Source organism: Phyllobates terribilis, unplaced genomic scaffold (genome assembly GCF_046119375.1).
Source record: "Phyllobates terribilis strain yellow unplaced genomic scaffold, ASM4611937v1 Scaffold_8__6_contigs__length_399053987, whole genome shotgun sequence".
Taxonomy (NCBI): domain Eukaryota; kingdom Metazoa; phylum Chordata; class Amphibia; order Anura; family Dendrobatidae; genus Phyllobates; species Phyllobates terribilis.
In genome coordinates, this window is record NW_027362768.1 from 272,748,370 (window position 1) to 272,775,685 (window position 27,316).

At 47.9% G+C, this 27,316-nt stretch overlaps 1 protein-coding gene across 4 annotated transcripts in view; it reads right to left on the reverse strand.

Moving 5' to 3' along the window:
- Positions 1-7,448: 7,448 nt before the first annotated feature.
- The window catches only part of LOC141157234 (extracellular serine/threonine protein kinase FAM20C-like), a 96,573-nt gene continuing 76,705 nt past the window's right edge, over positions 7,449-27,316 (reverse strand). For 3 of the 4 annotated variants that reach the window (XM_073644247.1, XM_073644246.1, XM_073644244.1), the window contains 2 exons: positions 22,056-22,115; positions 7,449-8,027 (listed from right to left, as the gene is read on the reverse strand). In XM_073644247.1, the coding sequence (XP_073500348.1) occupies positions 7,781-8,027; positions 22,056-22,115 (307 nt within the window). In that variant the 3' untranslated portion in view covers positions 7,449-7,780. The remainder of the gene's footprint in view (positions 8,028-22,055; positions 22,116-27,316) is intronic. The other variant, XM_073644245.1, reaches the window with a different exon arrangement.

The window sequence follows — 27,316 nt, forward strand, 5'->3', positions numbered from 1 at the left end:
TTGAAAAATCTCCAGTTTTGCATTGAGCCCCAATGTAGAAACGTGTGGTTTGTTCCTGCATTTGTGATAAACCCCCCATATACATTAGACCAGGGGTGGGCAATTAATTTTCCCAAGGGGCCACATGAGAAACTGGCACTGCTTTTGAGGGCCGAACCAGTCGGCTGAACTTAAAGGGGTGGTCCGAAACCAAAGGTGAATTTCATACTAAACATTTATCTAAATAATGTAATTTTCTAATCTCCTTTTTTTATATACTTCAATTGAAAATTCCCTAATTTACCCTCTCCAGTCTGACTTCCAGTCTTTTTTTTTTAACCTCCAATGGCATTTTGTTTGGAATACTCACACAGGACGTCATAAGGTGGTAGAAGCTGTGGTCACTTCCGCAGCTTCTGCCCCCTCCATGAAATGAAGTGGCATCAATTATGTCTGTTTCAGAGGTTGGGCTAGTCCCTGCTCTACTGATAATGCATCGGTTATAAATTATGACCTATGGACAGTATGAGCTCCCGGCACTATATTCCTTTGAATGAACAGTGACAGTGCACTCCCTTGCTGGCTCTAAAGAGAAGTGATGAGCCAGCAAGAGAGTGCGCTGTCAGTGGAAATTGTAAGGACACCACGCAGCAAGCAGGGACTAACCCAGACTCCGAAACAGAGGTCACTGATGGTGCTTCGTTTAAATGTGAGGAAAGCAGCGTCAGTGATCGCATCCTTTTCCCCTTGATGACGTCCCATGGGAGTATCCCAAAATGCACTGGAATTCTCAACAAAACATCATTGGATGAGAAAAAACAAACAAGAAGTTAGAGTAGAGAGGAAACGGTAGGGAATTTTTAATTGAACTGTACTAGATAAGTGATTGGATTGAATTAAATAGACATTTAGTATGAAATTTACCTTCTGTTTTAGGCCGCCCCTTTAATTCTGCTCAATATTAATTTTATCGCTTTATAAAAAGAAGGTGATTATATGATTACGTTTACACGAGCGATGTCATGATTGTCATCCAGAAAGGCAGACTATTTTTATCATCTGTATTGTGATCCATTTTTATATATCAGAAGTGAATAAAATGTACAAAAACAAATACAGTTTCGTATGATTGTAATCGAAATGTATCTGTAAAAATCAGATGCCATACAGATGATTAATATGTGATTCAATTTTTTTTTTGCAAACTCTGACTTCAATAAGTGAGTGTTATCCGATACACAGAAGAAACTGGTGTGTGCTGTGATCTTTTTCACACGGATATTTGGTCTGTGTTAGGCCACGGCCCCACTATCAGTATTCAGTCAGTATTTTTTCTCAGGAGTGGGTGATAAATGCAGAACTGGTGACTTGTTTCTATTATATCTTCTATTATTCTCTGATTGTTCCTCACCTGGTTTTGGCTCCCACTCCTGAGAAAAAAATTCTGCCAAATACTGATAGTGGGGCCGTGGACTTAAACTGTAATCTGAATAGCTCAATTGCAAAGCATTGCTACTAGTCCTGTCCGTGTGAAGTCAGGTTTATTTTATTTTTTTCACGAAAAGCACTAGGACCGAAAATACAGTTGTGTGAACACACCCTGATAATACTTGCTACAATAAAGTTTATCATAGCAAGCATTGGCAATTGATCAATCAATACATAAATTGGGAGCATGTGGAAAAAAAAAGTTGTTTGCCCACCCCTGTTCCACATGCATAGATCCACATCACATGTGGGGCAGGAGGTAACAGGCAGGTGGGGGGGATCTTTATTAAAGTCTATGGCTGTGATAAGTCACAGATCACAGCAGGGAGCATTGTGAGGAGCTTAACACTTACCTCACCTGCACAGGACATAGAACACAGCGCAATAACTCAAAAGCTCAGTGTAAAGGGTGAGGTAAGGGTTAACCCTCACTCAAAGGTGGAGAGGCAGCAGAGTATGTGGGGTGCAGTTTGGGGAGCACATAGAATATCCCAGGTGAGGAGGGGCACTTCACTGTTGGAGTCATTCACTAGGAATACAAATGTTCTCTCCGATCAGTCTGAGCTGCCAGGGGAAGACTCAGTAAGCTGCAGATAATTAGCTGCTCTCACTGAGTGTAAACTGCGGTCTGAGAAAGGAGGCAGTGCTGTGCTGTGAACTGATCAGCACAGTAGACACAATGTCAGCTCCTAGCTGTTATTTTACACCATGGGGCTCAACTTAGATGTCACTTGCCCACTATGTGCAGCAGATGGGTGTAGTAGTCCAAGTTTCCCTCTTCTTGAACACTCCTGACCTGAAGACATTACAGTAGCTCTGCTCTGCAAGCAAGGAACTGAGCATCCCCACATCCACCAATGAGAAGATGGCATCCACAGGGGGGCGGAGCTACAATCAGAATGCTGAGTCTGAGTAAGATAATAGCTCAGGCTTTCTCCTGCGTCTGGCTGACTGTGTCAGCGGGCCACACAGAAGCGGTCAAAGGGCCGGATGTGGCCCGCGGGCCACAGTTTGCCCAGGTCTGCATTAGACTAATATCAGCCAAATCCACTGATATCAACTGGATCGGATAACAATGTAATATGTGTGGGACAATTTATTGTCGGGTTTAAATATCAACCTGGCACGTCCGATTTCAGACCGCCGATCGTATTGTCTCCCGGAGATAGGCAACAGCAAGACTTGTCTGACGTTGACTATTTCACAGGGAGTACTTGGCTGAAAGTCGGTCAAGGTGGCTGCCGTCCAAAGCATCATTCTGCCATCTAATCTGTATGGCAGGCTTTATACTCCTTGTAATGCAGCGGCTTGCTTGGCATTACGGTAATGGTCCAGGATGTGTTTTGCCTGACCATGTACCTTCCCCCTCAGGTGACTGGTCACATGACTGTGACATAGTGCAGGTCCTGTGCACACAGAATGTCTGATCACATGACTGTGACATCAGCACAGGTCTTGTGGGTGTGTACTACAGGATATATAAACCCTTGTAGTCTTGACACAGGTGTGTGTAAGGCCTGAGGCCTGTTCCTGTGTGGGACACCGCTAGAGTGTGAGGCCTAGGGAGGCCTATTGAAGCCTGAAAGGCGGAGGCTGGATGTTGGCTGTGTAAGCATACCAGTAGCCTTGGATGGTACGAGGGTTGGAGACCCCCATCTGGGAAGTCGTAAAGCCACAGTGGTGGCAGAATAAACCTGAAGCAGCTAAAAACCGCCAAAGGTAAAAATACTGCGTTATATGGACATTTATGTTGTTGCCTAGCTGAGGGCTGTAACTGGAGCCAAGTGGACGTGACTGTCGCTGGAAAGGCTCCCGAATGTTATGTGTGTAATATGCCGAGGAGCCACTAAGATGGACTGTGTGATAAGCAGTTATGAAGTGCAATAAACTGCTGAAGTGTGAAAACTGAAAAACGTGGCTGTTGTGGTTTAGTTGACCCGGTGCAGCGAGTATCCCCCAGTATGATGACTAGCGCTGCCTTACATCCTGCTTCTCTCTTTTTTATTCCTGACAGATAAAGATACACTTATAACAAATCTAAAGCTATGTGCACACGATGCGGATTTGAAGCAGAAATTTCCTGAGCGTTTTTGCCTCTCCCTAGCAGAAATAACGCATGCGGATTTTACATGTGGTTTTGATGCGTTTTTTACATGCGTTTTTTTAAGCATTTTTGTACATCAATGAATGCTTTTTGGAGCTGAATAAAGTTATTTGGTGGGACATTTCTTAACCCCTTGGATTACCATAAGAACTGGGGTGAGTATATTGGTTCATTTAAATAATTAAAGAATGAGTCTGTTTTATTTCAAATAAAATGTTTACATTGTGTCTGTGTTTATTTAACTCTTTACTTTAGTTAAGATTGGTCATGAAAAGGTCTGATTGACACCTTGTAATCACCAAACAAAAGAGCTAGGTGTCAGCTAATCCCATTCACTCAATCTTCATTAGCATTCCCATTCATGTAATTTATGCGGCTGCTATGAGCTGCTAATTTTAGCCTGGGAAGTTGCCATTAGGCAAACATGGTCCCTGGCCATAATTAACATCTCACAGCTAGTTCCTTAGCCGCTATGTCCCCCCGATCAGCACTCAGCAGCACTTTGGACACAACGTATTTTTGTTGCGTCCAAAACGCGGTGTTCTAATGCCACACTGTTGTAGGTACATGTGAATCCACTGCATAATGATACTTAGATTGGTCAAAATCTGCAGCGGATACTGTCGTGTCCGCTACAGAAATTGACATGCTGCGGGTGAGTTTGAGTACGTGGCCACAGTCAGGAGCCGCTGCAGGTTTGACGCTGCATGTTTATACAGCATCATACCCGCAGCGTCCAGATGTTACAGTATAGTGGATGGGATCTCTAGAAATCCCATGTCCACTATGCGTGCATCAGAGGCTGCGAATCACCCGTGGACAGGGGCGTACATAGAAGTCATGGGGCCCCATAGCAGAAGCTCTAATTGGGCCCCCCCCCTACAAAAAATAAATATTTGTCTGTGTCACAGAAGAGCAGATCTCATAACTTTCAGCCTTTACATAGTAATTTACCTCCTTCTGAAGTCGTAGATTCCTCCTTCATTGCCCCCATAAAGTATGATGCCAACAAAAGTGCCCCCAAACAGTATGATACCCCTATGGTGCATTCCTCCACATGCACAGTATAATGACCCTATTGTACCCCACTTCAACTCCCACGGCAAAGTATGGTGACCCTAACACAGTATAATCCCCCAACTGTGAACCCCACAGAGCCCTCCATACACTCTCATGGCCCCACACAGCCCTCCAAACAGTATAATGGCCCCCACACAGCCCTCCAAACAGTATAATGACCCCACACAAACATTCACACTGTATAATTGCTTTCATGCAGTATAATGGCCCCCCACATAGCCCTCAAAATATTATAATGGCCCCACATAGCCTTCCATATAGTATAATGCACCACCAATAATCTTCCATATAGTATAATGCGCCCCCATAATCCTCCATATAGTATAATGCTCCCCCCATAAACCTCCATATAGTATAATGCGCCCCCCATAATCCTTCATATAGTATAATGAACTTCCCATGGTCCTCCATAGAATATAATGCACTCCCCATAGTCCTCCATACAGTATATTACACACCCCATAGGGTAAAATGCAGCCCCCATATAGTATAATGCACGCCACTGTCCTGCAGTATTATGGGCACCACGTACTCACTGATTTTAAAATACCGTATATTTTAAATAAGCCGACCCGAATATAAGCCGAGGCCCCTAATTTTACCACATAAAAATGGGAAAACCTATTGACTTGAGTATAAGCCTAGGGTGGAAAATGCAGCAGCTACTGGTAAATTTCCCCATCCTCGTATGTGTGGCCCCCTCAATCCCACAATCCCTGGTATGTGTGGCCCCCTCGATCCCTCAATCCCTGGTATGTGTGGCCTAAATCCCCCAGTCCTGGTAAGTGTGGCCTCCTCAATCCCCAAATCCAGGTATGTGTGGCCTCCTCAATCCCCAAATCCAGGTATGTGTGGCCTCCTCAATCCCCAAATCCAGGTATGTGTGGCCTCTTCAATCCCCAAATTCTGGTATGTGTGGCCTCTTCAATCCCCCAATTCTGGTATGTGTGGCCTCCTCAATCCCCCAATCTTGGTATGTGTGGCCTCCTCAATCCCCCAATCCTGGTATGTGTGGCCTCCTCAATCCCCCAATCCTGGTATGTGTGGCCTCCTCAATCCCCCAATCCTGGTATGTGTGGCATCCTCAACCCCCCAATCCTGGTCTGTGTGGCCTCCTCAACCCCCCAATCCTGGTCTGTGTGGCCTCCTCAACCCCCCAATCCTGGTCTGTGTGGCCTCCTCAATCCCCAAATCCCTGGTAAGTGTGGCCTCCTCAATCCCCAAATCCCTGGTAAGTGTGGCCTCCTCAATCCCCAAATCCCTGGTAAGTGTGGCCTCCTCAATCCCCTAATCCCTGGTAAGTGTGGCCTCCTCAATCCCCTAATCCCTGGTAAGTGTGGCCTCCTTATTCCCCCTTTCCTGGTATGTGTGGCCTCCTCAATCCAAGTATCCTGGTATGTGTGGCCCCCCCATCCCCCAAATCACTGCACATAAAACAATAAACACTTATACTCACCTTCCTTCCTCACCTCTGCTCCAGCGCTGAGTCCTGTCTGCAGCAGCTCATGTCGGCATCTGAGCAGCGCGCGCTCTCAGAAGCCGAGGTGAACTGCTGCTGGCACATTCACTCCTCTCCACGCCGGGACTATGGGCGTGGAGAAGCGTGAATATGCTTTCTCTTTAGCGGCGGGCACTGACAGCAGGAGCCGGTGCTCAGCGCTCCTCCGTGCCCGCTACTAAAGAGAATGAATATTCTGTCTTCTCTACGCCCATGGGAGTGGAGAAGAGGGAATATTCATGTCCCTTTAGCAGCGGGCACACGTGATAGTTGCAGCAGCGGCTACAGCGTGTGCCCCGCTCCTCCACTGCCGCAACCCGCTCCTCTGCTGCCGCAACCTCCTACTCACCTATCCTCCATTTTCCCACGCTGCTTGGGGCCCTCACGGGCCCCCTCCGGCCACGGGCCCCATAGCAGTGGCTTGGTCTGCCGCCATTGGCGGTACGCCACTGCCCGTGGACACTGACATGCGGCGTGTCTTTCAGGACCGTGGCATGTCAAATTCTCTTGCGGAGTCGCTCATCTCCGCAACTGAAATTTGACCACTAGAAAGTATTGAATACGGTAAATCCGCATGGTTCAGTGAACACATCTGGATTTACCTGTGTTCCATACAATGCAACGTTTTGGACGCAGAAAAAAATTGCGTCCAAAGCGCTGCTCTGTCTGAATTATGGGCACAGAGCCTAAAATTAAAAAAAAAAAAAAAATGGCATGGGCTCCAGCGTCATTTTTATAACCAGCGGAGGGAAAGCCGACCGCTGGAGGCTGATATTAGTAGCCAGGGAAGGGGCCATTAGCCAACAATGTTCCCGGGCTAGTAATATCAGCCCACAGCTGTTTGTTTAGCCTTTACTGGCTAGATTACGGCGATGTTTTCAGCCCGGCTGGCCGTCGGGCTGAGGACATCGCCGCTGGGATCCAGGAGGACACCGGGGGCCGCCGGACAGGTCAGTATAGAGGTTTATTTTATTTTTACTTTTTTTATTCTTTTTTTTTTTTTTTTACCGCGGGCCGGAAAGAGCCAACTACTGCTCCTCCCATCCACGCCGCTCTCGCTGTTATCAGCCAGAGCGGCGGTGGGATGAGAGGAGTAATAGCCTCCTCTCCCGACCCGGGTACCACCCGCAGCGCGTTTCTGGCGTGATATTGCGCTCACTGACTTTCATTGAAACACAGCAAATCCGCAGCTATAGATATTATACCTGCAGGTTTGCTGCGATTCAATGCAAGACAATGGGTCTAATTAAAAATAGAAGTAAAAATATGAACTGAAAAAAAAGATTCTGACAAAAAGTATACATATGGTAAATGTTATTTATTAACTTTGTTGTGCGATTTGGCTATCTGGTTTAAGGGTATTAAAATTAAATGTTTGAAAAATGCAAGTTTTTTTTTTCAGATAATTTCATAAATAACCACAAAATATATTGACCAAAATTTACCACTAATATAAAATACATATTTCAGAATCACTGGGATGTGTAGAATCATTCCCGAGTTATTGCCACACAAATTGACACTGGGCAGAATTGAAAAATGGGGGTCTTTAAGGAAGGAATTGGCTCCATCACTAAGGAGTTAAGCTGTTTTTAGTTAGTTCAGTAGTTTTTTAAAAAATAATGCCATATTCATAATTTTCTTTTCTTGTAGAGCATGGCCAGGTCATCATAGGCCACTCGATGTTTGCCCTGTTTTTCAAAACACTCTCTCACAGCATGTAGAATAATGGCAAGTCTACGATCAAGGGCTAAAAGATGTGGCTCTGATAGAATGGGGGCGAGAGGATCCATGGAAAGAGATTCCCGCATGACATCACTCAAGCGATATGGTTCTGTATAGAGCAGCTCAAGTCGTTGCAATGTAGACTTCTTAATCCTAGAAAGAAGAAATGTAAATGCATTAATATTACAAATCAATCAGTCCTGAAAATAAAAATGCAAAAAAAACTATTAAACTATTATTCCAAAGATGGAGAGGACGTGCAGAGGAGAATATTGTCTGGTTAGTGAATGGTGGCACCAAAACTTGTTTTTTTTTTATCAGATAAAGTTTTTATTTAAGGTTTTTTTTTTAATACAATAACCACAAACAGTAAGACCCTTACACACCCCTCTCCTAAGCCATCTTTGAACATTATAAATCCCAACAATACATAGCGGACTATCCTTGAAAATTACTAATAGAGAAAGTGTTGTTACATGGAAATAAACATCCGTCAAAGAGAAAACTGTTACGTCTAAGAGTCCTTTTGTTTCTTATTATATCAGGAGCTGATCTTATAAGACAATATTAAACATCTCACATTCATATTCAATAAATTCCCTATGTCTTGATGGTGTCCCGTCCAGCTAGTGCACCGCTATGATTTTCCTAATTTGATATAAAGTCCTTTTAAGTGCCACCCTTACATTTTCGTCTTCCGTTACCTCATCAACAAAACCCAGGATGCATACTACTGGTTGTCTAGGGATCTTAAGCGTAAACACATTATTTATGGAGTTTGATTCCAGAAATTCCCAATTGAACCACATACCCATTAGAAAATGTGTGTAATACAGACGCCCGGGCTGAGCGGCGTGTGCGTGTGATTCCACTGGACCGTGCCGGAGAGTGAATGCCTGGAGGGGCGTAACTAGGTATTCACCCGATCCGACCAGGGTCGCACGACGGCCTACGACGCCAGTGCACCAAGGAGGAACCGAGCAGACGGACCAGGTGCTACTCCAGGACAGACCCCGGACACGGCTGTTGACCCACACAGGGGAATACAGGAACAGACAGGTTAGGCTGGCACACAGACTGGTGGGTATAGGCAGGCACGACTGGTATGCGGGCAGGCGGGTATGCAGGCAGGGGGGTACAGGCAAGCACGGCTATAGTGCAGACATGGAGGCACTAGCAGGTTGGAACACAGGCGGGATAGGACCCAGTACACATTGGGACTCAGGAACAGAACCACAGATGTGGCGGACAAACACAGCAGAGTGAGACCGCCCAGAGAGGTGAGCGAGAGCAGGGCAAGACGAGGCCGCCTAGAGCGGTGAGCGAGAGTAGAGCAGGACGAGGCCGCCTGGAGCGGTGAGCGAGAGTAGAGCAGGACGAGGCCGCCTGGAGCGGTGAGCGAGAGTAGAGCAGGACGAGGCCGCCTGGAGCGGTGAGCGAGAGTAGAGCAGGACGAAGCCGCCTGGAGCGGTGAGCGAGAGTAGAGCAGGACGAGGCCGCCTGGAGCGGTGAGCGAGAGTAGAGCAGGACGAGGCCGCCTGGAGCGGTGAGCGAGAGTAGAGCAGGACGAGGCCGCCTGGAGCGGTGAGCGAGAGTAGAGCAGGACGAGGCCGCCTGGAGCGGTGAGCGAGAGTAGAGCAGGACGAGGCCGCCTGGAGCGGTGAGCGAGAGTAGAGCAGGACGAGGCCGCCTGGAGCGGTGAGCGAGAGTAGAGCAGGACGAGGCCGCCTGGAGCGGTGAGCGAGAGTAGAGCAGGACGAGGCCGCCTGGAGCGGTGAGCGAGAGTAGAGCAGGACGAGGCCGCCTGGAGCGGTGAGCGAGAGTAGAGCAGGACGAGGCCGCCTGGAGCGGTGAGCGAGAGTAGAGCAGGACGAGGCCGCCTGGAGCGGTGAGCGAGAGTAGAGCAGGACGAGGCCGCCTGGAGCGGTGAGCAAAGGGTCAGAGCGGAGCGAGACTGCCGGAGCAGGGAGCAAAGGGTCAGAGCGGAGCGAGACTGCCGGAGCAGGGAGCAAAGGGTCAGAGCGGAGCGAGACTGCCGGAGCAGGGAGCAAAGGGTCAGAGCGGAGCGAGACTGCCGGAGCAGGGAGCAAAGGGTCAGAGCGGAGCGAGACTGCCGGAACAGGGAGCAAAGGGTCAGAGCGGAGCGAGACTGCCGGAGCAGGGAGCAAAGGGTCAGAGCGGAGCGAGACTGCCGGAGCAGGGAGCAAAGGGTCAGAGCGGAGCGAGACTGCCGGAGCAGGGAGCAAAGGGTCAGAGCGGAGCGAGACTGCCGGAGCAGGGAGCAAAGGGTCAGAGCGGAGCGAGACTGCCGGAGCAGGGAGCAAAGGGTCAGAGCGGAGCGGGACTGCCGGAGCAGGGAGCAAAGGGTCAGAGCGGAGCGGGACTGCCGGAGCAGGGAGCAAAGGGTCAGAGCGGAGCGGGACTGCCGGAGCAGGGAGCAAAGGGTCAGAGCGGAGCGAGACTGCCGGAGCAGGGAGCAAAGGGTCAGAGCGGAGCGAGACTGCCGGAGCAGGGAGCAAAGGGTCAGAGCGGAGCGAGACTGCCGGAGCAGGGAGCAAAGGGTCAGAGCGGAGCGAGACTGCTGGAGCAGGGAGCAAAGGGTCAGAGCGGAACGAGACTGCCGGAGCAGGGAGCAAAGGTTCAGAGCGGAGCGAGACTTCCGGAGCAGGGAGCAAAGGGTCAGAGCGGAGCGAGACTGCCAGAGCGGCGAGCAAAGGGTCAGAGCGGACCAGGACCGCCGGAGCGGCGAGCAAGGCAGAGCAGGGGGGACAGGGCTCTGTGCACATGGAACAGGCAGGAAGGGAAAGGCAGAACCAGATACCCACAGGGTACTTGCAGTGAAGTAGCGAGTGGACCACAAACTCACAAACGGAAGTACAGTGACAACGAGCAGGAGTTAGGTACGAGTTCAGACTCTGCAGAAAAAGGAAAGGTACGGACATAGAGAAACACAGGAAACAGGCTAGAAGAGAATACAGACAAGAACAGACACAGTAGCAAGATACAGGAGTGGGTCTAGGTATGCAGCCCCTAGAAGGCGGGAGCAACAGGCTAGGAGCGTGTTCAGACAGGACAGACAAGATACAGGAGTGGGTCTAGGTATGCGGCCCCTAGAAGGCGGAAGAACAGGCAAGGAGCGTGTTCAGACAGGCCTGGAAATACAGCCTCCAGGAAAGGCAAGCAAGCAAACACAGAAAGGGACCTGGCACATTCAGAGTGAAAGAGCACACTGAATGAAACACAATGCTCAGGCAGGGATTCATTGGAGCAGCTGGGTTAAATACCAGGTGACAGACAGCAATAGGCTAATGACGCACAAGGGGTGTGCCCGCAGCAGGTACAAGAAACAGGAAGTGATCGGGCGCCGCCCTTAAGCAGCAGAGGCAAGCAGACAGCATGGAGGGAAGCCAGGCTAGCAGACTGGACTGGAGATCAAGAGCGCTCTTGCACAGTGGGAGATGGACCACTATGCAAGGACGCCGCCAGGTATGTTACAATGTGTATAATATCGGCAGGACCAATCCCGTATCTTGGGCACAAGTCATCTGGTCTCCCCCTATTTTATACAGGAATTTGGGAGTTCTTTACACCCAATGAAGTAAATACAATTGTGACAGTCTCTGGGCCTCACTGCTGGACAACTGAGGGAGCGAGGAGATTATGTCTTCCCATTGGTCAGGGTCCTTTACCCCGATAACCTGCTCCCACTTCTCTTTAATTTTTAACTGGTGTTTGGATACAAATTGAGAAAGGAATAATTAATATAGCCTGGAAAAGGCTCCTGCTATACAATTTTGATTTTAGACCAGAGGGAAGACTAAATAGTTATTAATTCTGAGCATCTTTCTTAAACCAGGCATGGCATAGCTAAAGATACTGGAAAAAGTATTTGGCTGGGAAAAGGAATTCATTTCTTAACTTTTGAAAGCTTTAAAACCCCATTAGTCTGGAGTTGGGCGATAAAAAAGATTCCAGCTTTTTTTTCCATCGGCTGAATCTCTCCAATCTAAACATCTCTGTTAATTTTGGATTTTGCCAAATAGAAGTGACTGGGGTGTATCCATCAATTGTTTCGTTTTTTCCCCCAAGTTTTAGTCATTAAAACCAGTGTTGGGAGTTGTTTCAAACAGATTATTTTGTAAAATCCTTAAAGCAGTGTGACGGTGTCACTGGTTTTATGTGTGAGGGGAGGTATGTGTCACTCAGGATGCTCTCTTGTGTGAACTAAGACCTACTTTATTTCTGCCAGCATGTTATATGCTGGTGGGTTTACTCTGTTAGGCTGAGTGCCCACTATGCGTTTTTTAAGCGTTTTTGATGCGGAATTTCCACAGCAGAAACGCTTTTAAAATGCTTGGCAATCCGTGCCCCATGATCCCCAATGAAAATCTGCATGTTCTGTGCCCATGCTGTGGAATTTTCCGCTGCGGATTTTCCCTGCGGAAAAATCCGCAGCATGTCCATTATTTGTGCGTTTCTGCATGCGGATTTGAAGTCCCAATGCATCTGAAAAACGCAAGTCAAATCCGCATGTAAAAACGCGTAAAAAAACGCATGCAAAATACAAGCGTCTTTGACTGCCAAGAGCATGCAGAAACGTTGCAGAAATTTTCTGCTTCATTTCTGCATTGTGGGCACATACCCTTAAAGTGCGTGCGGTTTAATGGGAATGGCAAAGAGGGCGGGACGCCATTCCCCCTACCTCCCCTCAGGGTGTGGCTGAGCAATGTGTAAAAGCTCAGTCCCTTTTTTTTTTCTCTGGAGTGTGGTCTGGAGAGTGAAGTCTCCAGACAGTGTTGTGGAAGCTGCAGAGCTTTTTACAAGGACTTTGCCTGTGCAGTTTGTGCTACCGAGAGCGGGCGTAACCCGCTCACCTATGGACTGAGCTATATTTTGTTTTGTTTTCCCGTTTAACCCAGAGGGGTCTTGTTTATTTTTCCTGTGGAACCCTGCATGAGTTTATGCCATATAATAAACCAGCAGGAAGGTAACCTGAGAACGTGTGTTCTGAGTCTGCCTCCGGGAGAGCCGAGCATGTCGTCTTGGCACAGCAGGTATGAAAAAGAGCTCACTTTGGACTCTAGTGTAAACCATATTTACCTCTTTTTCCTTAAATATCCATCCCTTATGCTCCAGTGAACCTCCCCACAGAAGCATCAGCACTGGATCTATGAGGAACAGAAGAGTGTTGTTCCTTTTCTTGTTTGAATTCTTGTTGGAGTTAAATTGGACCTAGATCTTAGTAGACACTTCCCTATATATTAATATCTGGCATAGGGAAAGCACATGTACAATATGTGTCTAAGTGCAGTATTGTTGAAGCGTATGCACAATTAAACATGGCAGTTGGGCAGGAGACAAGTAAGCTATGTAAGATATTCTAACAAACATGCTTCTTGCTTAATTGTGCTACATAATGCAATTCTGTATCTATTTGCTTCATCTATGTTCTAGCTACTGATTTCCTTCAAATCTATTGCCTTTTACACATTTTGTGCACGCTCTCCACATCAGTCCCTCACTCCTCCCTTCTCCCATGTACAGCTTTCATGCTCTACTCAAATTTCTGAAACACTCCAAACCATCCACTACCACCATACTGCACACGAAATGCTCCCAAATCACTGAACCACTGTCATGGGTGTGTCAGAAGTGACAGACAGTCGCCCTGCAGTTGATTGCAGAAGCTCTCTTAGTTTGGCATTAGGCTGCGTGCCCATGAAGCATTTTCCAAGCGTTTATGCTGCGGAATTTACGCAGCGTCAACGCTTGGGAAACGCTTGGTAATCCGTCTCCAATGACAAGCCGCAATGTCAATGCCCATGCGGATTTTTCCGCATTTATGCTGCGCTCAAAAATCCGCAGCATGTCCATTAATTTTGCGGACACGCAGCGTAATCGCCGCCATTGACTTGCATTGGACCGCGTGACATCCGCATCACTACATGTGGATAAGCGGATATCACACGGTTCAATGTGCGGATGGTATCCAGGTCTGGACGAGAAGAGACTCTCATCTAGACCTGGGTACCATAGAAACTGTAAAAAAAAATTTTTAAATAAAAAATAAAGATTATATTTACCTTCCGATGTCCTCCCTGTGTTTTCTCTGCTCCGTCCGGTCTCTTGCACTGCTCGTGCTGTTGTGAAGGACCTGCCATGACGTCATTGAATCATGTGACCTGATACATGACTGAATGACGTCACCGCAGGTCCTTCACACCACCACGAGCAGTGCAAGAGACCGGACGCGGCGGAGATAACACCAGGAGGACTCCGGAAGGTGAGTATAATCTTTTTTTATTTTTTACCATTCTTATTCTTAGTTAAAAAAAAAACTTGGTCACACTACTATAAATCTATGCCGGTTGCATGGATTTATATAGTGTGAACAAGTTGTCAAGCACTTTTCCAAGTGATGCTAAAATCGCTTGGAAAAGCGCTTGATAACCCGCATGTGGAAATGCATGCAAAAACGCTTAACAAACGCTTCTACCTGGCGGGAAAAACGCATGTAAAAACCGCATGCGTTTTTCCTGCCAGGGAGAAGCGTAAAAAATATGCAGCATTTCTGCATCGTGGGCACATAGCCTAACAGACACCTTCTTAGCTGTTTCACTCTAGGAAGAGGCTAACTCCCACCTGCTAATTGACACCCTGGCCTGTGTGTTTAAATAGTTTCACTTTGCAGCAGGGAGGGGCCGGTGATATTCCCATGTTTCCTTGTGAGTGATTGGAGCTCTCAGACTGCAATGTTCCTCTGTGGTGCTAGGAGGACGCTTGGAGTTAGCTCTTTGAGGTCGGCTAAAGCTAAGCTACGTTCCCCAGTGTCTGTCTACCTTGTTGTCTTTAGATGTCAGTTGGGATCGACTAATGCTCCCCCTTCCCTATCAATCTACTAACAGCTAAATCTAATGGCCACTATTCCCTACTGATTCTCATGGATCTCTCTGCAGCATTTGACACTGTGAATCACCAGCTCTATCAGCCTCAAAGACACCATCCTCTCTTGATTCTCTTCCTACCTTACTGACCACTCCGTCGGTGTATCATTTGCCAGCTCTTCTTCCTCACCTCTTCCCCTTACTATTGGAGTTCCTCAAGGTTCAGACCTAGACCCCCTCCTCTTCACTCTATACATTGCCCCTATTGGACAAACCATCAGTAGATTTGGTTTCCAATACCATCTCCATGCTGATAACACCCAGTTATACACATCTTCTCCTGACATCACACTCACCTTAATACAAAATGCCAGGGACTGTCTGTCCACTGTCTCTAAGGTTAAGTGCACATGTAGCGTTTTTGATTCCTTTTTTCCGGCAGATTTTCGCTGCTTAAACGCAGCTAAAACACTTGGTAATGAGTCTGCCAGCTATTGCAGTGGTAATTCTGATGTGCTGTGCACATGATGCGGAAATTTCCTCTCAGGATTACCATTGTGGAAAAAAACGCAGCATGTCAATTGTGCGCAGCGTTTCCCACCCACTGACTTTAATTGAACTGCAGCAAATCCGCAGGTATAATATTTATACCTGCGGATTTGCTGCGATTCAGTTAAAGCCAATGGGCGGTGAAACGCTGCTGGTGGTACCCAGAGGAGGAGTACTATTCCCCTCATCCGACCGCCGCTCCTGCTGATAACAGCGAGAGCAGCGCAGCTGAGGGGAGCAGTAGTCTCCTCAGCCGAGTCGGGTACCACGTGGTGGAAAAAAAAAAAAGTAAAAGATAAAATAAAACACTTCTCACCTGTCCGTCGATGTCATCCTCCTGGCGGCCGGCGGTACACTGCTGGGAGCACGCTCGCTCCCAGCAGTGTACTGCGCTGCCAGGACCTGCAGGCACATGATGGTCACGTGAGCTCTCAGCTGAAGATCAGCTGAGAGCTCACATGACCTCACTTTATGGCATCGGTGCTGCGTGGGAATATTCTGAAGAATGTTCTCACCAGTGCTGGTGCTGAGGTCACCGGGGCTGATCAGCTGATCTTCAGCTGATGAACCCCAGTGACCTCATTCCTGCAGCAGCATGTACACTTACAAGAGTGATTTTACACTCTTGTCAGTATACAATACTGTCTTCTACAGCAATGACATCAGTGATTGCCGATGTCACCGCTATAGAAGCGACCCGGATCGCCGAGGGGTAATCGTGACGGAATCGTGGACTACGTCGTGACGGCGGACAGGTAAGGGATATGATTGTTTTTTATTTTACTTTTTTTACAGAAGAATAAATCCCCCATAAAAATTTAGCCCCAAAATTTCAAAAGCACTTCCATATATTAAATATTAAACCTACAAACAATCGGAAGATTTGCGCCAGTTGAATAAAAGAGATTATTTTATTATCATATAATTAAAATACAAATAAAAGAAAAGAAAGAAACTAGAACAGACAAAAAAAACTACAAAAGCCAGTCATTTCATAATATGTCCACCAGAGGGAGCAAGTGCTCTAAATCACAATAATCACTGAATCATAATTATATTAAATCAGATAAATCAAATTCTTAGAAAAGAAAAATTACTGTGTAGTTTATCAAAATAAATATGTCACATAAAGTGCTGGAAGCTAAAGTGCAAGTCAGCTACCTATATAAGGTGCAAATTAGTAGTACAAAAGATGCAGGCACCTCCTTAAGGCCACAGATACTGCAAGTGCAGAAAAAAAATCACATAAAGTGCATGTAAGCAAATGTGCAAATTGGGCTACAATTTATATAAGGTGCAATTAATAGTGCAACAAATGCAGGCACCTCCTTTAAAGCCACATATATAGAGAATCATTAGATAAAAAAATAATAACAGTGATCAGAGAATGGTAGATAGAGATAGAGTATCATACATACTCACCCCCCAAGAAGCAAGCCGTGAAACATGCGCGTCGGGGTTTCCTCATCTGCCAGGTCATATAATTATCAATTATTAATGATTTATTTATCTCTATCTACCATTCTGTAGGTTTTTTTTGTCTGTTCTAGTTTCTTTCCCACTTTTAGGTATTTTATTTGGATTTTAATTATATGTTAATAAAATAATCTATTTTTTTTTTACAGAAGATTCAGGGACTGAGTACAATAAAAAAAATTTTAAAACCGTGTCTTTTTTATTTCATTAAAATACTTTATTCTGGCCGTGTATTTATTGAAAAAGCATCATAAACATTACTACACGGTTAGTAATGGGGGCCTCCATTACTAACTTGGGCTTCATGTCAGCCGCCGATACAAGGCTGATGTGAACCCTAATCCCATTACCCCACTCGCCACCGCTACAGGGCAGTGGGAAGAGCGGAGGCAAAGCGCAAGATTTGGCACATCTTATGGATGCGCCATTTCTGAGACTGCTGAGGGGTGATATTAATAGCCGCGGAGGGGGCTAGTATTCAGGGCCCCTTCCCTGGCTATTAATATCAGCCCGCAGCTGTCTGTTTAGCCTTTTCTGGTTAAATTTTATAGGGAGACCCTACGTCAATTTTTTTCTGGGGTTCCCCCATAATCTAGCCAGTAAAGGCTAAGCAAACAGCTGTGGGCTGATATTAATAGCCAGGGAACATTTTTGGCTAATGGTCTCTTCCCCGGCTACTAATATCAGCCCCCAGCGGTCGGCTTTCCCTCTGCTGGTTAAAAAAAAAGACGGGGCAGCCCGTTCCCCTTTTTTTTTTTTTTTTTTTTTTAATTTTAGGCTCTGTGCCCATGATACGGACGTAGCAGCGCTTTGGATGAGGCATATTTTTGAGTTGCATTCTATTGAACACAGGTAAATCCGCATGTGTTCACTGAACCATGCGGATTTATCGCATTCAATACATTCTAGTGGTCAAATTGATGTTGCGGACTCTAGCGACTCCGCAAGAGAATTTGACATGCTGCGGTCCAGAAAGATGTGCCGCATGTCAGTGTCCACGGGTGATTTTCAGCCTCAGATGCACGCATAGCGGACATGGGATTTCTAGAGATCTCATCTACTATGCTGTAACATCTAGAAGCTGCGGGTTTAACGCTGTATAAACACGCAGTGTCAAACTTGCAGCGGCTTCTGATCGTGGCCACGTACTCAAACTCACCCGCAACATGTCAATTTCTGTAGCCAACACGCTAGTATTGCTTGCAGATTTTGACAAATTGAAGTGTCTTTATATGCGGTGGATTCACATGTACCGACAACAAAAGTGCGGCATTAGAACACCGCATTTTGGACGCAGCAAAAATACGCTGCTTCCAAAGCGCTGCTGAGTGCTGATCGTGGTGACATAGCCGCTAACGAAACAGCTGTGAGCTGTTATTAATGGCCAGGGTCCATGTTTGCCTAATGTCACCTTCCTAGGCTAAAAATAGCAGCTCACAGCTGCCCCAGAAATTACATGAATGGGAATGCTAATGAAGATTGGGTGAATGGGATTAGCTGAAACCTAGCTCTTTTGGAGATGACAAGGTGTCAATCAGACACTAATCAGGTCTTATATACACTGTGTTCCAAATTATTATGCAAATAATATTTTCTCAGATTTCCCAAATTACCTATATGAATTGCAGTCATTGTCATTTTCCAGTCAAATAACTATTAGAGTACAATTGAAAGGTTTTTGTACAAACTGCCTATGACAACAGTATATTTTTTAAAAAATAAAAAAACTCAAACTGCACTCAAAATGCATGTTCCAAATTATTATGCACAGCAGAGTTTTCAACCTTTTCATTTTAATAAAGAACAAAAAAATGGTCATTTTTGAAATTATAAGCATTAGCAGGTTATTACAAACTGAAATCAAACAGTTTTCAACTCAAAACTTGATTCTAGGTGATGTTACATTTGCACATAGGACCGCTTGTTCGAAAGGAGCTTCTGAACTCTCTCGTCCATTGAATTTGTCAGGTTTTGGATGGTTTCTGCTTCAATTGTTTTGCATGAGGACAAAATACCCTCCCAGAGCTGTTGCTTAGATGTGAACTGCCTCCCGCCATCAAAGACACTCCTTTTGATGATGCTCCAGAGGTTCTCAATGGGGTAGAGGTCAGGGGAGCATGGGGGTCACACCATAAGTTTGTCCCCTTTTATGCCCACAGCAGCCAGAGATGCAGATGTGTTATGTGCTGCATGAAACGGGGCATTATCATGCATGAAATGATCTCGATGGTCCAAATTCAATGGACGAGAGAGTTCAGAGGCTCCTTTCGAACAAGCGGTCCTATGTGCAAATGTAACATCACCTAGAATAAAGTTTTGAGTTGAAAACTGTTTGATTTCAGTTTGTAATAACCTGCTAATGCTTATAATTTCAAAAATGACCATTTTTTGTTCTTTATTAAAATGAAAAGGTTGAAAACTCTGCTGTGCATAATAATTTGGAACATGCATTTTGAGTGCAGTTTGAGTTTTTTATTTTTTTTAAAATATACTGTTATCATAGGCAGTTTGTACAAAAACCTTTCAATTGTACTCTAATAGTTATTTGACTGGAAAATTACAATGACTGCAATTCATATAGGTAATTTGGGAAAATATGAGAAAATATTATTTGCATAATAATTTGGAACACAGTGTAGACAGGTGTGTGCCTTTTCAAATCAAGTCCTATCAGTTTAATTAAACACAGCTGGACTCCATTGAAGGAGTAAAACCAGCTCAGGGAGGATCACAAGGAAATGGACAGCATGTGACTTAAATATGAGTGTCTGAGCAAAGGGTCTGAATACTTATGACCATGTGATTTCAGTTTTTCTTTTTTAATACATTTGCAAAAATTTCTACATTTCTGTTTTTTTCAGTCAAGATGGGGTGCAGAGTGTAGTTTAATGAGAAAAAAAATGAACTTTAGAGTTTACCAAATGGCTGCAATGAAACAAAGAGTGAAACATTTAAAGGGGTCTGAATACTTTCCGTACCCACTGTATACTGGCTGTTACCTGGTTCATGCAGCTTTATCTGAAAACCCCTATTTATTATAATGATGGCTGGACCGTACATGACAAGCACTTTTTACCTACTGTGTCCCCCTATTTCCTTATAGATTGTAAGCTTGTGCGTAGGACCCTTACTTCTCTTGTAACTGTTGAATTATATGTATTACTCTGTAATTATTGTTTGAACATCTTATTGATTAATTGGAAAGTACAGCAGAATATGTTGGCATATACACACTGCTCAAAAAAATAAAGGGAACACTCAAATAACACATCATAGACCTGAATGAATGAAATATTCTCATTGAATACTTTGTTCTGTACAAAGTTGAATGTGCTGACAACAAAATCACACAAAAAACATCAATGGAAATCAAATGTATTAACCAATGGAGGCCTGGATTTGGAGTCACCCCCAAAATTAAAGTGGAAACACACTACAGGCTGATCCAGCTTTGATGTAATGTCCTCAAAACAAGTCAAAATGAGGCTCAGTATTGTGTGCAGCCTCCACGTGCCTGTATGACCTCCCTACAACGCCTGGGCATGCTCCTGATGAGGTTGCGGATGGTCTCCTGTGGGATCTCCTCCCAGACCTGGACTAAAGCATCCGCCAACTCCTGGACAGTCTGTGGTGCAACGTGATTTTGGTGGATGGAGCGAGACATGATGTCCCAGATGTGCTCAATCGGATTCAGGTCTGGGGAACGGGCGGGCCAGTCCATAGCTTCAATGCCTTCATCTTGCAGAAACTACTGACACACTCCAGCCACATGAGGTCTGGCATTGTCCTGCATTAGGAGGAACCCAGGGCCAACCGCACCAGCATATGGTCTCACAAGGGGTCTGAGGATCTCATCTCGGTACCTAATGGCAATCAGGCTACCTTTGGCGAGCACATGGAGGGCTGTGCGGCCCTCCAAAGAAATGCCACCCCACACCATTACTGACCCACTGCCAAACTGGTCATGCTGGAGGATGTTGCAGGCAGCAGATCGCTCTCCACGGCGTCTCCAGACTCTGTCACGTCTGTCACATGTGCTCAGCGTGAACCTGCTTTCATCTGTGATGAGCACAGGGCGCCAGTGACGACTTTGCCAATCCTGGTGTTCTGTGGCAAATGCCAAGCATCCTGCACGGTGTTGGGCTGTGAGCACAACCCCCATCTGTGGACATCGGGCCCTCATACTACCCTCATGGAGTCAGTTTCTAACCGTTTGTGCAGACACATGCACATTTGTGGCCTGCTAGAGGTCATTTTGCAGGGCTCTGGGAGTGCTCCTCCTGTTCGTCCTTGCACAAAGGCGGAGTTAGCGGTCCTGCTGTTGGGTTGTTGCCCTCCTACGGCCCCCTCCACGTCTCTTGGTGTACTGACCTGTCTCCTGGTAGCGCCTCCAGCCTCTGGACACTACGCTGACAGACACAGCCAACCTTCTTGCCACAGCTCGCATTGATGTGCCATCCTGGATGAGCTGCACTACCTGAGCAACTTCTGTGGGTTGTAGAGTCCATCTCATGCTACCATGAATGTGAAAGCACAACCAACATTCAAAAGTCACCGAAACATCAGCCAGAAAGCATTGGTACTGAGATGTGGTCTGTGGTCCCCACCTGCAGAACCACTCCTTTATTGAGGGTGTCTTGATAATTGTCAATAATTTCCATCTATTGTCTATTCCATTTGCACAACAGCATGTGAAATTGATTGTCAATCAATGTTGCTTCCTAAGTGGATAGTTTGATTTCACAGAAGTCTGATGAACTTGGAGTTATATTCTGTTGTTTAAGTGTTCCCTTTATTTTTTTGAGCAGTGTATATATAAAATTATTATTTTTCTACTACATATATACTGTATGAATGTGTATATATTTGTGTGGCTTTTACAGTTGGCTCTTGACCTTACTTGTATATTATGCATACACTATATTTTATGACATTTATAATTTTATAAAATTTTATATTTTAGAATTGTTTTATGCGATTCAGTGTGGAGTTACGATACCATCATTGTGTCCTCAGGACTCAGCATCATTTTAAACGATTGAGTCTTCCCCATTCAATGCAATAGGAAAAATCTGCAACAGATTCCTTACAAATTCACACCAGGAAGTGGCAGGCTGCAGATTAAAAGATCTGCAGGAGAATTTCTGCATGAAAAACGTCCAAAAGGCATTACTAAAACAAAGTAGTTAAAAGCCGCAGCACATTTCTGGTGTCCAGACAACAAGAAAACAATCTAAGTCTGATGTTTATAGTAAGTTTTTGTATGACTAACCTGCAGCACTGCTGAAGAGGGGCAAGAATAGAGTGGTCATCATATGAGTGACGCCCAAATCTAAGTGAAAAAAATAGAGACATCCTCTCATTACTTACAATTTTACAGCTTTGACCACCATTGACTGTTTCACACTTCTAGGCCGATTTCCGTGTACGAACTGCAATGTCCAGACCAACAGGATAAGGCCAGAAAGTGCAATTGGGACACAGTAATGACACAATTAAAACTGTGGTTGACTGCATGCATGAACAAACACTGTTTATATATCCGTTTTTCTTTTTAAATGTAATAGTCCAATTGTCACGCCGGATACGGCTATCGGGGTACGTGGTTACGAACAGGGACCCTGCAACTGGGAATCATTTAATACTTTGTGACACCAATTTATTCTACATTAAACATCTGCGGGAAACACGTTGAGGCGGTAACATGATTTTGTAAAGATGTACTCCTTTTTATATTATGGAGGTACATTCTGTCTATGATATACTGTACTAAACCGCTGTACGACCAGCTCTACCCTCACCTACTGTATCCTCACCCATCCCATAGACGGATTATAATGAGGTCAATCTGGGCAACCGCCTGGGGCCCAGGTCTCCCAGGGTGCCCATGGCCAGATTGCCCTCATTATAATGTGTGACAGGAGGGCCCCGGAGTCGGAAGATGGAATCTGCTCAGTAAAACTGGTGTGTCCCTGGTGCTGCAGAGGATGACTCACCAGCTGCTGACTGTGTAAGTGCAGGAGAGGAGGCTCTGCCCACCAGCTCCAGCAGAGCAAAGAGCCAGCTTACAGCATGGCCACTGCTCTCCCTGCCCCCTCCCCTGCTCTGAATGTTACTGCTCCGCTCTCCCCCTCCTGCCCTGCAATTACACCGAGAGCTCTTCAGGGGCGACACTGCGCCTATAATTGTGCTTGTGTATTGCCCTGCCGCGTCATTACTACCAGACACAACCGCACAGCGCACGGCCATGTCTGGTGAAATGCTGGCAATCAAGCAGCGCCAGAGGTCCTACACAGATGCTGTAGAAGCAGCCCAGGCCCCAACGGCGATTGGGCCCCTCTGATGGTCCAGGGCCATGTCTGTGACACGCCGGTGGCCCTGCACTGAGACATGCCTGATGAGCTGCTGGACAGGACAGTTTTATGTGTTTATAAGTTATGTATGTATGCATGTCTGCGTACCGTGCGTGTGCGCATGTCTGCGTACGGTGCGTGTGCGCATGTCTGCGTACCGTGCATGTGCGCATGGAGATGGTGAGTGGTGTGTGTGTGTGGCACAGTGCGTGTCAGTGTGTGTGTAGCACCCCGAGGACTCGGCTGCTACAGGAGTATTGCACCTCGAACCAGAGGTGTGGTATTCCACTCCCGGGTAAGGATGGAGTGTGGAGCGGGGCTCAGTTAGCTGCATACACTACACTCACCCCATTTCCGGGGGACAGATCAACGGTACTCCCACCAGATAGATGTGCAGGTACGACAGCGTCTGTCCCTGGCTGGAGTGGGGAGGGGGGAGGAATATCCCAGTGGTGTAGGAGCAGACAGGGGAGGGACTCTGGGCATAGGTAGGAGCCCATTGGGTGCTGGTCACCTGGGCTCGGGTGTCAGAAGGGAGTATAAAAGGTGGGCACCATCTTAGGACAGGGTCCAGTCCGGTTCAGTTCAGAGAGGAGCTCAGCCAGAGAGGGCTGACAGGGAGCTGTGGCTCAGTCTGGGCCCAGCTCCAGAGGCAAGCCTGGAGTGGAGGCCTGAGACAGCAGAAAGAGAAAGGAGGCAAGAAACACCAGGAAAGGCCCAGAGACGCAAGAAAAGAGGGAACCCTAAGATCCCACGGAATAACGGGTGAAGGGTTGGCAGAACAGGGTGCCGGATCCCAAACTGGTGGAGGCCAATTATCCTTAGCCAGGAACCGGAGGTCGTGGTCAAGTCTTGGCGCGACCCCTCACCATATCCACCAGGAAGGCATACCGTATAGGGTCAGGGAAACCGGGAAAGGTTTCGCCACCAGAAGGCCCGAGGGAGCTGGACAAAGGTGGGTCCCTGGTGGGGACGGCCAGAGAAAGGAAAGAGAGGGAAGCCCTGAACCACACTCCGGAATTGCCTGGGAGTTGACCGAGTCCCTCCCCTGGTGAACGCAGCACGGCTCGGGTGGTCACTCTTGGCCGAAGTGATCTGAACACCAACAGTGAGTAAAACTGCACTTCAAGCCTCTGTGTTTCATCGCCGCACCTGCACCATCAGTACTGGGACACCCACACCATCACTCCCATCATCATCTCCACAATAGCTGCCCTGAGGCAATACTCCTCCCGTGGGGAGTCATCCCACTCTCAGCTGCACAAATAACATCAGCCTCAGCGGTCTGCATTGCAGCGGCGGTCCCCACTGACCGCAATCCACGGGTGGCGTAGTCGAACTCTATAACATCTTATTCTAAGTTCTGCCACTTGGTTTGACACCCTGGGCACGGACCGGGTCACCGCCACGAGGACTACTACCCCTATCAGATCCGGCTCCGGGTATTCCCCGCATGCGCAACGCTGCCCTACATGGCCCAGGGGGCGCGTCAACTTTGGCGTAGTCGGCAGGATTCCGTGCCCGCAACCACCGGGTACTGCGTGCCTGAAGAAAAGTTCACATGTACCGTAAGAAGAAGCCTCCCGCCAATTCCAGAGGATTCCCGCCATCGGGTGCCAGGTCGGGTCGTTTCCCGCCGGTTACCCGCCATCTGCAGCCTTTGCCCGCCATCCGCGGAGTTTCCCGCCATCAGGAGACGATTCCCGCCATCTGAGACGGTTTCCCGCCCTGGCAGAGCGGACGCCATTATGGGCGTGCCAGAGGGTGGCAAGAGACCACCTCCCATCGTGGGCATGGTCCCAGAGTGGCGCCAAGGGAGGGGACCGCCCCCATCAGCCGAGACTACAACAATGGAGATGTCCATCAGAGTGGGGGGTCTGCCCCTGAAACTGACTGTCACTAAGTTGCCCCGGGACCATTCCCAATGGGGGCGGATAGGGAACAAAACTGAGGGGCTGGGTGCGGCCTGGAGGAGTCTGGACAGACCGCACCCGGGAATGGAGGAAGCGTCCAGCAGTGCCAACACCGTGGTCCGGAGCCTGCTGCAGGCCGCACCGCCAGCCAGCCTAGTGGAGATCCTGGCACAGCTCCCCAGAGATCCGGAGCGTGCGCAGGCTGCGCTGGAGGACTTGGACCGGAGGATGGTCCGGGCACAGCAGGATGCGCTGGCCGAGTGGAGAAGGGAGATGGCCCGGCAGGCTGGGATCCGCCAGCAGGAGGCGCCACCTGCAACAAGGAGCATGTCCGCCTCTGAGGATGGTATAGGAAGGACGAAGGCCGGAGACGACGCCGCGGAGGGAGCTGCAAGGATGGAAGCAGGTAATGGGGACGTCATTACCCCGACCCCAGTAGCCGTAAGCCTGCCCCAGCTCCCCGTCGCAGAGCCCGAAGTCCTACTCACCGCGCCCGTTGCCGCACCGCCACTGCTCCCAACTAGGCCTCAAGCGGCAGGAGCCGCGGTCACGCCCTCTTCCGCGCCACGCCCCTTGACCCTGAGCGCGGCGAAACAGGAAGTGCCACCGGCCTGGTCGCAAGGCCTGGTGAACCCGGGCGCCGCTGTCCCTCCAGCGCCCTCTTCCCCAAAGGTGCCATTCCTAGACCCAAATAGGATGCCTCCGGCCTGGACGCAAGGCCGAGTACCCCCGGGCGCCGCGGTCCCCACCGCGCCCTCTGCCTCCACAGTGCCACCCCTGGGCGCAGATCTCTTCGCGCAGCATACTAGCCCGGACGGGCTGCCCTTCGAGTGGCCACCGGAGTACGTCAACCCCCGGCTCCGGAGGGAACGGCCCCTGTGTGAGCCCCTGATTCCGGCTCCGGCGCCCGCCAAAATTGTTCCGCTCCCATTAGAGGACGCCCAATTTGAATGGGATCCGACCGGTGAGAACCTCATGGGGTTCACCCAGGAGACTCGGGCGGACGCAGCCCGGCGTGAGGAGTGCTGCCGTCAACAGCTGGAGGTCTTTGGAAGAGAACGGCGAGAGAGGCGGATCCGCGAGGAACAGCTGCAGGCCCGAAGCTCGGAACAGAAGCGCAGGGCCCGACGAAACCCCCGTACGGCCCACGGTCCCCGCGCCAACGGGACCGTAATAAAGTTCCAGCTAGAGAATGGCTGGGGCTTTATCCGGGACCACCGAACTCCCGGCGACGTCTTTGTTACCTGCAGGGATGTCGAGAGCCACCTACCTGAAGGACACCGTGGACGTGATCTCTACCCGGGTGACGTGGTCACCTTCACCCGGCATGAGTGTGCCAAAGGACCGTACGCCCTTCACGTACACCGGCTAACTGAGGAGGAGTTGCAGTATGAGGAAAGCCAAGAGGACCCGGACGGGTCTGAAGACTACCCTCAGGAGGGAGCACGGAGAGGACATAGCTACTGAAGGGAAGTAGCGTGAACAAAGAATTGTATATAGTTACCCGTCGGGGTACAGGAACTCTTACTGGTTGAAGTGTGGTCCCCGTTGGGACTAGTATGGAACTGTTAAAGAACTGTTACCTGTGTGCCCCTAATCCCAAACCAGGCTGAGGACTGTGAGCAGCCATTCCCCTATTCCCACTGGCCGAGGACTGAGAGCGGCCATCCTGTAAATAGTTGCGCTTCCTTAAGCGCCCCTTACTGGTTTTATAAGAACTGTTTTTCTACCGTGGAATTAGTGACTGTTGCACTTTACCTGGTCACAAGTTGCACTGTGGCCAGAGATCCAGAATATGTTTTGAAAATGTTTACTTGAAAATGTCTTATAATGGAGAGTTTAAAATGCTGCTGAAACAGTAATGCCAAAGTTTTATATAGTGTTTTACAAAAGAGTTCCGGTGGCATTAGCAAAGTGTTGTATAAAAACGTTTTATACCAGTAACGTCAAAGAAGAGAAGAGTACCTCCCATAAAGGGATGAGTTGATAGTTAATGTCTTATATGTGAGTGCACTTTAAAAATTTTGTATGTCTAAATTGTTTTATTCTTTTCCAGCCCGAGGACGTGCTGTGATTTACCAGGGGGGAATGTAGCACCCCGAGGACTCGGCTGCTACAGGAGTATTGCACCTCGAACCAGAGGTGTGGTATTCCACTCCCGGGTAAGGATGGAGTGTGGAGCGGGGCTCAGTTAGCTGCATACACTACACTCACCCCATTTCCGGGGGACAGATCAACGGTACTCCCACCAGATAGATGTGCAGGTA